General features: G+C 49.1%; 1 protein-coding gene across 6 annotated transcripts in view; it reads left to right on the forward strand.

Moving 5' to 3' along the window:
- LOC121307252 overlaps positions 1-6,211 on the forward strand; it is a 6,475-nt gene extending 264 nt beyond the window's left edge. The window contains exons 2-4 of one of the 6 annotated variants that reach the window (XM_041239409.1): positions 749-836; positions 960-1,073; positions 2,023-6,211. In XM_041239409.1, the coding sequence (XP_041095343.1) occupies positions 1,039-1,073; positions 2,023-6,211 (4,224 nt within the window). In that variant the 5' untranslated portion in view covers positions 749-836; positions 960-1,038. Of the gene's footprint in view, positions 837-959; positions 1,074-2,022 lie in introns of all 6 variants that reach the window. The other 5 variants (XM_041239410.1, XM_041239412.1, XM_041239414.1 and 2 more) reach the window with 5 other exon arrangements.
- Positions 6,212-12,271: the final 6,060 nt, after the last annotated feature.

A 12,271-nucleotide genomic window follows, 5' to 3' on the forward strand; every position in this document is an offset into this window, starting at 1 on the left:
TATGAGTAAGGAAACGTTATTTGGTGTTTTGACAGCCTGCCTACTTATTAAAACGAAGTTCACCTGTCAAAACAAGCATTAAACACGCAGAGAGGTGTTGAGATGCATTGACTCCAATAGAGAGCGTTAATAACATTTCAATATACAGTCTGCTGTACCTGAAAAACACATTCATTAAACACACAGGAGAGAGGGAGAGATGTAAACAGTGCTCTGTGTGGTAGATTGCACGGTTTGTATGGCTGAACATTGCAATACTGCACGGCAGCATAGTGACAAGGAAACCTCCTAACCTTCTGCTTTTATGAAGAGACAACAATTATACAATTAGGCATCGTCAGGGTATGGTCTGTTCCCATTAGGGGAAAGAAAGACATCTTTTGATTTAAAAAATAAATAAAAAAATCCACGTGTATACAAAGTGTGTATAAATCTCCACAATATTCAGGTTCTGACAGTCGTGCGGGGTGCCGGTGTCGATCCAGCCCATTCAGAGTCAAGAAACGGCAGCTTGTGTGGATCGCTGTTCTCCACAGGGTCTAGGAAAAGCAGCGATCCTCACAAACCCAGGCAGCTGTTTCTCCACTCTTCACTCTGAATGGGAAATCAGCCCGGTCGACAACTCTCATACAACTCTAGTTTAAAGGTGGCTACCTGAGCACCACATAATTGTGCAGACAAGGGCAACGCTCACATTGTATAACTGACTGATCAAAGATGACTTTATTACATTTGAAAACATTTCCAGGCCATCAGCCTTTGATCTTTCAAAGGCTTTGAAGAGAAGGGGAGTGCAGGGCAGTTAAAATGTGAGCAGCAGAGTTCTGAATGTATAGGTGAGTAAAATGCAACATTACTTCAGGTGGTAAGTAGCGGGGTTTTAACCCTAACCCTAACCCTAACCCTAACCCTAACCCTTTTTACACTTACAATAAAGTCTGTTTCAAATCTCTTTTGAGAATGTCTGCTCCAGTGCACTGATAGCGTCAGGACTATTGCCCACACATTGTCGAACAGGTAACACGGCGACAACGATCCATGATGGGGTACGGAACTGAGAAGCCAGAACACTTGTATGTTTTGTTTTGTTTGTTTGTTTTTTTTTTAATCTCGCTACCTGCGGTGATTTAGAGGACAGATCTCAAAAAAAGTTTTCAGGATGTTAACAGTGAAAATGAAAATGACTGGTGTGTGTTATTCAAACAGTTGTAGCATCCCGTGGAGACGTGGAACGCTACACTGCTTGCTTTTTAAGTTCATGGGTATATTACCTACTTTAGTCCTAACTTAGGGGGTTTGCATTAACTAGAGCCTTTCATTTTCTCTGTAATGTTACTTTGAACTACTGTAGCAGTGCTTGGTCTAACGGTAAAAAACCAAAACTATTATTCTTATTTGCTTTGCTGACCACAAACAATCTGGCTGTGAAGCAAACAGAAAGACAGGAACAGAACTTCATTTTAATTCCAACGCTGCACATGGAATATAGCCTGCATGCAATGTATTAATAATGTTAGCCCTTAGCGGCCCATTTATTCAGCGCTTGTCAAGGGCGTCGGGTCCAATTTATTTTCACACGCGCACAGGTTTAAAAGGACAGTACTGCATCGGACCTGGTCCGACACTGGACCGCAAAGGGTTAAAAAACTAGCAATACTGCACTAGCAAAGAAACAGTATTATTTGTTCCTTATTGATCACCTTGCTATAGTAATATACAGCATCCCAACACTCCAAATACAGAATATTGGATTTATTATATAGATTAGCCTTCCACAATAGGGATGTTCACGTTGAGACTCCAGGAACCAGCGAAGCACATGAAGCTTGATAGCATGCAAGCTGTACAGTGAAATTGCTCAATTTAAATATCGTGTATAATTCATATTTTTATGCAGTATGCAGCTTACCTGGACCACTGTAATTATAATAATAATTGACCCCCGATGTGACCCTAGAATTTAAGCTACAGTTCTCGTGTGATGTTACATACTTATGAATTGTCTTTTTTTTTTTTTTTCAGCAGCATTGACTCCTCCAGACCAGCAGAGGGAGCCGTGAACAGAGACAGAAAGAGAGAGAAAGGGGAAGGAGCTGTAATGGAAACCAGTGGCTCCAGCCGACGAAACTCCAGCGCCGCCAGTAGCAGTACTTCCAACACAGCGGCAAACTCCAGTAACACCACTAACAGCGCAAGCGGGACCAATTCTTCCAGTACTGTCCGCGGCAGGACCAGTGGAAATACCAGTACAGTGGGCTCCGTCCCCCCCTCCCAGTCTGCCAGTGCCACAGACTGGGAAATGCTCCAGTTTGGCAAGTACTCCATGGACATACTGGAAATGCTAAACAGCCACCAGCACCACCAGTTGAAAAGTGGGATTTCTGGGCTTGACAGACAGGACCCAGGCGGACTGGCTAACCTGACAGGGCTGGGGCTAGGCAACCTGCCGAACGTGCGCCCCATTTTCTCTGAGCAGCCGCAGGCCGGTGGCGCGGGGTTCCCCAAAATGCAGCCCGTGACGCAGCAGCAGCCGGTGCCCCGCAAATCGAAAGCGGGGGATTCGCGTTACCAGCAGTTTCTGAAGTCTGTGGCCCCCTTTCACCCCACGGACCCTGGGCTGAACCAGGACTCCTCCCTTCAGAGGTTCCCCAGTGCCGGGGGCGCTGCTGGGGCCGGCGCGGACCTGTTTGGCTCCGGCCCGCCCCCGCTGCACCCAAGTCTTGCCCTCCACCAGCCTGGCCTGACTGGGGGGGGTGCCCAGCACCAGCTCAGCGGGCAGAACAACATGGACCCGCGGAACCTGCACCAGCAGTTCAGCTGCATGCTGTCGGCCAATCAGTATTTCCTGTCAGCGCCCAGTTCCAATCTGGAGCAGTTCTTGGTTGCCCAGCAACAGAGCTCTTCACTGGGCTTGGGGCTGAACCAGCACAGCCCCCATCTGAACTCCCAGCACTCCCAGAACCACCACCCTGACTCCCAGCAGCACCAGCAGCAGCACCAGCAGCACCATCACCCCTCTGCCATGCACTCACACCCCAACCCCCAGCTCATAACTGCCTCCTCCAATGCAGGCTTTGAATTCCAGGGCTTGCAAGGGATCCCGGTGCTATCCTCTAACCAGCTCGCCGCTGCCCTGATGCAGGAGGGCAATGCCGCGTGCCACCCCGGCCTGCAGCCCCCAGCGCTTGTCGCCGTGCCCAAGGACGAGGCCCCCAAATCGGAAGGGGGCTGCGGGGGAGGTGGGGGGAGCGGGGGTCGGAGGAAGAAAGCCATGGCCGGCTACCTGCCTCAGAGAAAGGCCGACAGCACTAGCAACGGCAATAACAGTAATACGACTAACGACGCCGCTGGTAACGGCAGCCCGCACACGGCCTCGTCCAGCCCTGCTGGCAAAGCTTCCCAAGAGCTGCTCTCCCCGGAGGATGTCCCAGACCCGGAGAAGGAGCGCTTCTACCAGTGCGGAGAGTGCGGGAAGAGTTTCACGCACCTGTCCAGCCTGCGGAGGCACCTGCGGAGTCACGGTTTGGTCGCCACGACCACGGCCCCGCCTCCCGCTCCCGACCCCCCCCTGGAAGATGGCCAGGCCGGAGCAACGGCGCCGATCTCCGCGGAAGGGGAATCGGAAAAGTGCCACAAGTGCTCGGAGTGTGGGAAGGGGTTCAAGAAGCGCGGGCACCTGCTCCAGCACGGGGTCATCCACTCGGGGGCCCAGCCCTTCGCATGTGCGGTGTGCCAGCGAGCCTTCAACCGCCGCGAGAGCCTTACCCGCCACGAGAAGATCCACGAGGACAAGCCCTTCCGCTGCCAGGCCTGTGGCCGCTGCTACCGGGAGGCCACATCACTGCTCAACCATCGGGCTTCGGGAAACTGCGGTAAGCCTCCCAGGAGAAGTGCAGGGGGAGCCCGGACCCAGCCGGAGCAGCCCCCCCGGACTCCCCTCACCATCGGGACCGACGGGCGCTATGGCAGGGCCAGGGGCATCGCGGGGGAGCAGGGCGGCAGGGAGAAGGAAGGACAGGGGAGGGTGTTTATTATAAAAGGAGGTTTGGACGGAGAGTCCTTCGCAGTCCCTTCCTCCTCCAGCGTTAGCCCTCTGGTTCTGTACAGAGGAGCCTCGGAGGCTAGCAGGGGGGTGAATGAGAGCGCAAGCGAAAGGAAAGCCGAAGACAGCGGTCAACAGATTTACAGGCAGCAGGTGGGGAGCGGGAAAGCTGGAGGGACTGTTTCCTCCTCCTCTTCCTCCTCCTGTTCTTCATCCTCTTCCACTGGCTTGTTCCAAACCAGAACCTCGCAGTCTTCATCCCAAATTGACAACTCCGTCTTCAACCCCGATTCCCTGCACTACCCCTCGGCCCAGCAGCAGTCCCATGCCGCCGCGAGACGCTCTGCGTTCGCCTTTCGAGACGGGGTGATAGTGGAGGAAGCAGAGAGATTCCGGCAGCCGACCTCCCAGCCCGGCCCAGAGGAGGGCAAGGAAAGTGGGGGAGAAATAGGGAGAGGCACCAGAGCTCCTGTACAGTACTTCCGAGACACAAACCTAAACCCCAACCCTCAACAGCAGCAGCAGTACCTAAGAAAAGTGCCCCTAGCCCCCAACCTTCATCCCCACCTCCCCCTCTCCTCCCTCCTTGAGGACTCTGACCAGGAGGATGACAACAGCAGCACTGACAACGCAGTGGCGGCCGCCATCTCCCTCCTGCCTCCCGGGGACGACGTGCCAGGGAGAGGGGGGGCCGGGGGAGAGGAGAGGAGGGACATTATCGGAGGGCTGCTGGGAGGTCTGGGGCTCAGCGGACTGGGAGCCCTGGGGGGGCTCGGGCTGGGAGCCGAGAAGGGGTACAGGGGAGAGGACTTGAGGGTGAAGAGGAAATCGAGGAAAAAGGAAGGGGGTGGGAGGAAGGTGAAGGTGGAAGGGGAAGGGGGCAGCGGCGGCAAGGAGAAGCTGTTTCTGTGCAGCGTGTGCGGGAGGGGTTTCAGCAGGCGGGAGACACTGAGACGCCACGACAGGATCCACACAGGGGAGAAGCCGCACCGCTGCCCGGTCTGTGGGAAGTACTTCCGGGAGGCGTTCCAACTGTCCAAGCACCGTACCGTGCACACCGGGGAGAAGAATTACAAGTGCTCCTCCTGCGGGAAAGACTTCGGCTACGCACAGAGCCTGAAGAGACACTCCAAGCTACACACGAGGACCGACTACGCCAACAGCAACAACAGTCACACTGCTGCTTCGGCTCCTGCCTCTGCTAGTCTAGGTCTGCAGGGCTATTTCGCCTACCCGTCTGTCGCAGCCCCCGTCTGCTCCTCCGCTAATCCCGCCTCCCTTCAGGGTTTAAACAAAACCCGGGCCTTCACCTGCCAGATTTGCTGGAAGAGTTTCAAGCATTCGTTCCACCTGACTGCGCACCAGGCCGTGCACACCAAAGAGAGGCTGTTCAGCTGCGAGGTCTGCGGGAAGTCTTTCGGTTACGCCAACAGCTTGGCGAGGCACAGGGCAGCTCAGCATGGCCGGGGCAAGAGCGCGGGCCCCGCCAACAACGGCACCGCAGGCTCTGCGATCTCCGAAAGCCAGGTTGCCACCGATGTCCTGCTGCAGCTCTCGCCCCCGAACCCGTCCGGCATCCCTTTCTTCGTCCCGTCGAACCCGAGGGAGCCAGTCCCGAACCAGGTCGGGGGAGACCCCTTGATCAGGACCCCGTCTGGCCTCTCTTACGCCCCAACCCCGAACCCCGACCCCTCATTGCTGAGCTACGACCCCGGTTTCGCCTCGCAGGGGAAGAAGAAAGTGCTGCGGGTGAAGAAGAGAAAGGCCAAGAGGAAGAGGAGGAGGAACGGGAGGAGCCACACCGACAAGCGCTTCCCCTGTACCGTCTGTGCCAGGGCCAGCTTCTCACGGCTCTCCCAGCTCCTGGTTCACCGCTCTTCCCGGCACTCCGAGCCACAGGACGGGCGGCTGGGGCGGGGGGCTGCCGGTAGGAGGTGGGGGTGCCAGGGGTGCCGGCGCGGGTTCAGCAGCTTCCTGCGCCTCTTGGGGCACCACGGCTGGCACGTGAAGCAAGGCAACTATGGCTGCGCCATGTGTCAGAGGAAGTTCTGGAACTGGCGGCTGCTGGAGAGACACAGGGAAATGTGCATGGGAAAGCAGCACAGGAGACTGAGGGGGAGGGGGAACAGAGAGGAGAGGAGAGGGGAGGGGGAGAGGAATCAAACTTGAAACAGACAAGGGTGGGGGAGGGGGAGGGGTGGGCTTGTTTGTTTGAGATCTGTTATCACAGCTAATGTCGGGGTTTTTTTTTTTTTTAAAGAAAATATCGGACAAATTCCGTTACTGTTCTAGCACTAAGCCTCTAAAAAAACATTTCCTCTGGAAGTTGATTCTCCTTTAATGGAACTGTCATGGGTTGGGATACTTTGCATGATTCTGAGTGGCATCTTTAAAATATTATTGACCCATCTCACGATGCTAAACTTCACACTGAAGCTGTTTAAAGACAGCCCTCACATTAAAAACAATGCAAAGGAGGAACCTTAAAATTATAATATAATAGAAAAGGAAATACTTATGATCGTGGCTTGCAGAATTCTCATCACAGTAGACCCCTTGTGCTTTCATTGTAGTTTTTATGTATACTTGGTTATGTGTGGCACACTGAAACTAACACAGAGTGCTACTTATAGAGCTGATTCAAGCAATGCTTGAAAAAAATAATTCATTCCGATACAATGATAACCATTTAAATATGTTTGTAACTGACAAAATAATTCCCTGCATCTGACCTGTCCTGCATTTCCATTCACTGCACAGACCTCAGGTGTGCAGGTTTCAAAGATGATGTAGCAAAACATTTTAATTTCAAAACATTTCCTTGCGTGGCCTTCCAAGAAGTTAGCGTTTTACTTCCTGGGTCTCCTCGGCGCTGTCTTTTTGTCTCTGTCCGACAGCGTGTCAGTCAACAGGGGAAGCGGCAGGTGATTGGTCAATGAAAGAAGCCGTTGAAGGGGTGTAATTTCACCCTCCAGTTGACTAAGGAAGTGTGACACCCTCTGAAAGCAGGGCTTGTGCAAACAGATTTCTTTAACCCATGAAAATCCAGGTTTGCTGTAAAATCTTTCAAAACTGCACGTTTGAGGCCCGTGTAGCGAACAGATTTGCAGAGAGGAGAAAATGAATGGAACTGTTTTTACAATCCACTCAGCTGTATTAGCTTCAGAGTCATTTTCACTGACTCCCGCACCATTGTAAAGCTGAACATCCACGCTAATCGCTTTTCAAAATAAATAAAAGCACTCCCCTTACCTTTCTATTATGTCTGCTTCTTATTTCTGCAATCACTCAATACTGTTTGTTTTCTGTATTGACGTGTATTAACTATAGAGATTGGGAGCTGCTCTTCAGTTCTAGTTGCCTCCCACAGACATGTGTAACACAGGCTAGATCAGCCGGTGTCTTTAGGAAGAGCCAGCGCCATCTATTGCACAGCTAGTGTATTGGCAACAAAGCAAAATTGAAATCCAACGTGGCGTCCAAGACTGGCAAATCTAGCCTGCGTTATCTATGGCAGGCGACTGAAATAGGACAAGCAGCTTTAATTAAAAAAAAAAGTTTGAGTAATTAGAAGAATGAGAAGCACTCAAAATAAAGAAGAAAAAAAAAGCCCTCTAAGATCGTCAGGTTCTTTTTAATTGCTTGAATTGTAATTGAGGGTTATTGACAACAGTGCCACTTTCCCTGGCCCTCCGTATTGTATAGTTTAACTTCAGTTGTAATATTTTCTGTTAAAGGTGTCCATTTCCCTCCCCTTCAATAGCTTCCCCGTCAGTATTGTATAGTTGAGTTTTTGGAAACGACAGGAACAATTTGACGTGAGAGAGTTTTTCAAAGAGCTCCTAACAGGCTGTTTTACCCAGTATCAGGGTTGTTCTGCAGTGTGGGAGATCAGTTCTTTTTTCTTAAATATCAGTCTGTATTTTATATGCTTTTACTGTGTGTTTTGTTAATATTTAATTTTTTTTAACAAGCATGATTCAGACAGTCCCCCGAGTTTAAGTCTCCATAGTTTTATATACTGAGCATCAAAAGAAACATATCACTTATATTTGGATAAAATTCACTAGATGTGATCAAAAAATGACAAACACTGTTCCAAAGCAGGCGCAGTGACTTTTTATCGTGCTGATTGTTCTTCGTGAACAATTCTCATCACGAAGATGCTGCAGAGTGATCTGTCGATCCCGGGCAGGTGTTGTGACTCTTGGTCTCCCGGTTGGCGGCCTGTCATTGACAGAGTGTGTCTGGTCTTTAAAAAAAACCCTGTGAATTTTTCTGAGTTTGTTTGACATATATTAAAATAGGGGTAACTGATGACATTGGTAACAATCTGGGGAACCAGTCTCAGTATATTCACTTTACACGTGGGGTAGCAGTTCCCTTTCAGTTTGAAGACGACCACCAACCAACTCTTCTGGGATTGCCTGCCAAAGGTCTATTTACTGAGCATTTTATATCAGAGCTGCCGATAGGCCCCTCCGGGAAGTGACGTCCTTGGTCCCGCCTCCCGAGGGAACAAACCGTCACTCCACGGAGCTCGCGTTCTCTTCTGCTTCTCACATCAGGTAGGTGCGGTAGGTACTAACCCCTCCAGGTGCTGCGATGGAGTCTGTGTGAAAGAGTTCCCCTGCAATATTTATATTTCTGGAAGTCGGCTTGCCGCTATAAACGCTGTGCAACAGCGCTTTGCTAAATAATTCTCTCTTTTTCAACGGCCTGCCTCGCTTTGCGGTTGTAGTCTGCTTTCTAACTCTGTTGCTGTGGGTTGAGCCCGCTCAGTCGGATTGTCTCGGCCCGTTCTAACTGCAGCTTGCTGTTGTGTGTGCGTGTGTTTTTATCTTACTGCTGTTGCAGTTTAAGAATAAGAATACAAAAGAAAACAAGCAGTCCACTCTGCTATCGCAGCTCTGCAGCCTGTGCTCCACCCTGGCGCACGCTACACGCTACATGGTGCCCTGGTTGTGTGTGACTGCACCAGTACCTTGGTGCTTATGCCCTCTGTGCCTCAAAGCCTTGGTGCACTTGTGCTTCAATATCACCCGCTTCTCAACGCAAATAGAGACCTCAAGCATGGCTAAATTCCACGCTTGCACGTCCTGCATAGGACAAGCACCTCCTCTGTGTGCGGTGCCTGGGCCTAGGTTCCCACAATGGTTTCTTGAAGCTTGGCTTGTGTTTTTGATATCTCTACTTTAAATGGCTGGGCACTTTTGATAACTTCTTTTTTCACATTTCCAATGTGTTTTTGTTTCAGATATATTATGCAGCAACGCCAAACACGATTCAGACAGCACCCCTGAGCTTCAATCTGCATAGTTTTATATATTATACAGCAACACCAAACACGATTCAGACAGCACCCCTGAGCTTCAATCTGCATAGTTTTATATATTATACAGCAACACCAAACACGATTCAGACAGCCCCCCTGAGCTTCAATCTGCATAGTTTTATATATTATACAGCAACACCAAACACGATTCAGACAGCACCCCTGAGTTTCAATCTGCATAGTTTTATATATTATACAGCAACACCAAACACGATTCAGACAGCACCCCTGAGCTTCAATCTGCATAGTTTTATATATTATACAGCAACACCAAACACGATTCAGACAGCCCCCCTGAGCTTCAATCTGCATAGTTTTATATATTATACAGCAACACCAAACACGATTCAGACAGCCCCCCTGAGCTTCAATCTGCATAGTTTTATATATTATACTGCAACACCAAACACGATTCAGACAGCACCCCTGAGCTTCAATCTGCATAGTTTTATATATTATACAGCAACACCAAACACGATTCAGACAGCCCCCCTGAGCTTCAATCTGCATAGTTTTATATATTATACAGCAACACCAAACACGATTCAGACACCCCCCTGAGCTTCAATCTGCATAGTTTTATATATTATACAGCAACACCAAACACGATTCAGACAGCCCCCCTGAGCTTCAATCTGCATAGTTTTATATATTATACAGCAACACCAAACACGATTCAGACAGCACCCCTGAGTTTCAATCTGCATAGTTTTATATATTATACTGCAACACCAAACACGATTCAGACACCCCCCTGAGCTTCAATCTGCATAGTTTTATATATTATACAGCAACACCAAACACGATTCAGACAGCCCCCCTGAGCTTCAATCTGCATAGTTTTATATATTATACAGCAACACCAAACACGATTCAGACACCCCCCTGAGCTTCAATCTGCATAGTTTTATATATTATACAGCAACACCAAACACGATTCAGACAGCCCCCCTGAGCTTCAATCTGCATAGTTTTATATATTATACAGCAACACCAAACACGATTCAGACAGCCCCCCTGAGCTTCAATCTGCATAGTTTTATATATTATACAGCAACGCCAAACACGATTCAGACAGCCCCCCTGAGTTTCAATCTGCATAGTTTTATATATTATACAGCAGTGGCCCCAAACATGACATACCCTGAGTTTTATAAATGGTGTCCTAATTCATATGTAACACAGGCTAGATGTGCCAAAGTGTATTTATATTAGTAAGCACCAGCGCCATCTAGTGCACAGCTAGTGTATTAGCAGCAAAACAAAAGGAAACTTGATTCAAAATGACAGCTCACTAGACAGCGTTGCTCAGTATTTGAGTAAGTCCAATAAGAAGAAGATCTCTGTTTGCAAACATAGAAAGGCAAGGAGGGGCAGTGCAAGTCTAAAAGTCCTTTCACACTGGCACTCAGTGGCAAAGTGGTTGATTGTAGACAGGTGCAAGAGTGACGGAGTGCAGTAATCAATCAGACAGAGCCTTGTAATCCAGTTTGGAAAGTGTGCTTTATTTTTATATCCAGGTCTGGTGACTAATAAGTAATAATGTCCCGGTAATGCACAGCAATGTGTACAGCACAGGGGAGACAAAGCAGGCTTTTGAGACCCTAAACATTAAACAATATGTATCTGTCCCACAATAATACTGACACGGTCATGCGTGCAGTAGTGCTTGTGGTGGGTGATGAGTTTATTTTGTGACAGTAGTGCAGTGCTGTTCTGGTTAGTATTGGCCCTCCAGAATCTTATTACCCATCTAGTGATTCAGAAACAAGACGAATTACACAAAACACTCACGATGCTGAAACAGTGGCTATGGGGTCTCTCACCGTCATTCTTGGTTCAATAACACAAAGCGAAGGAGCGGATTGCGATTCTCCGTCCTCTTTTATGCTGTCACACATGACCCCTTGGTAAACGAATGCAACCGCCTCTCCAGTCTGCGGCTGCCACGTCATTTCTCTTCCAGGTCAATGCGTTCTTGCAGCGGAGTCTCATTTTCTTCAAGACTGGCCGACTTCCCGACCCTGGGAAAGAACTGTCAGACCAGCCCATCAAAAGAACTCTGTTCTTGCTGCTTAGCGCCCTCACAGGTTAGGAGGGAGATTTACGACCAAGAATCATTGTATTTCTGTCACACATTCCTACCCGGGTCACAATCCCTCGTGGTGTGAAAACACATACCTGGGTTGTTTACGGTTTGAACCGGGCTGAACGAGACAAAATGCATGACGGCCGTTCGCAAGCTGAGGAAATAACAAACAGCCACGCCTGCATGGGTTTCACTTCTGCAAGGAACATTTCTGTTTACCCATCTTTTTGTTGATTGAGACACACTATGAGCAAGATTGTGGCAGGGTTGAAGAACATTCACTCTTATCAACATGTGGTCCGATGATTCAATTCAGAGAAGCTTGAATGGAAGAGTCAGTAACAAGCTGCTTCCAGGGCATTGATACAAGCATTGTGTGCTTTCATCTGTCATCCTGGTCAACCCAAGCAGTGTGAAATCGCGTACCTGACACTAGGTCCTGAGTCAGGTAGGTTCCGACCCGGGTAGAGCATGCCAGTTTGAAAGATGAAAGATGAAATCTGTAGCTACTTAAATATCACTTGAAAGGGGACGCTGCAAAAATCGGTGATAATAATCAGGGCTTGATTTTAATGCTAACAAGCATTGCAAACACAGTTGTGTTGAGACAGAGATACAAACATGCCTGTTTTGCTGGGAAACTCGAAATCTAGTACCCGGTATTGCGTTGAGTCCAGTGTTGAGATGCATTGCATAGTGACAAGGAAACGTCCTAACCTTCTGCTTTTATTAAGAGACACTAAGCAGAGTGTAAATCAGTTGTATCACTGAATATGTATATATATATATATATATATATATATAT

Source organism: Polyodon spathula, chromosome 54 (assembly GCF_017654505.1).
Source record: "Polyodon spathula isolate WHYD16114869_AA chromosome 54, ASM1765450v1, whole genome shotgun sequence".
Lineage (NCBI taxonomy): Eukaryota > Metazoa > Chordata > Actinopteri > Acipenseriformes > Polyodontidae > Polyodon > Polyodon spathula.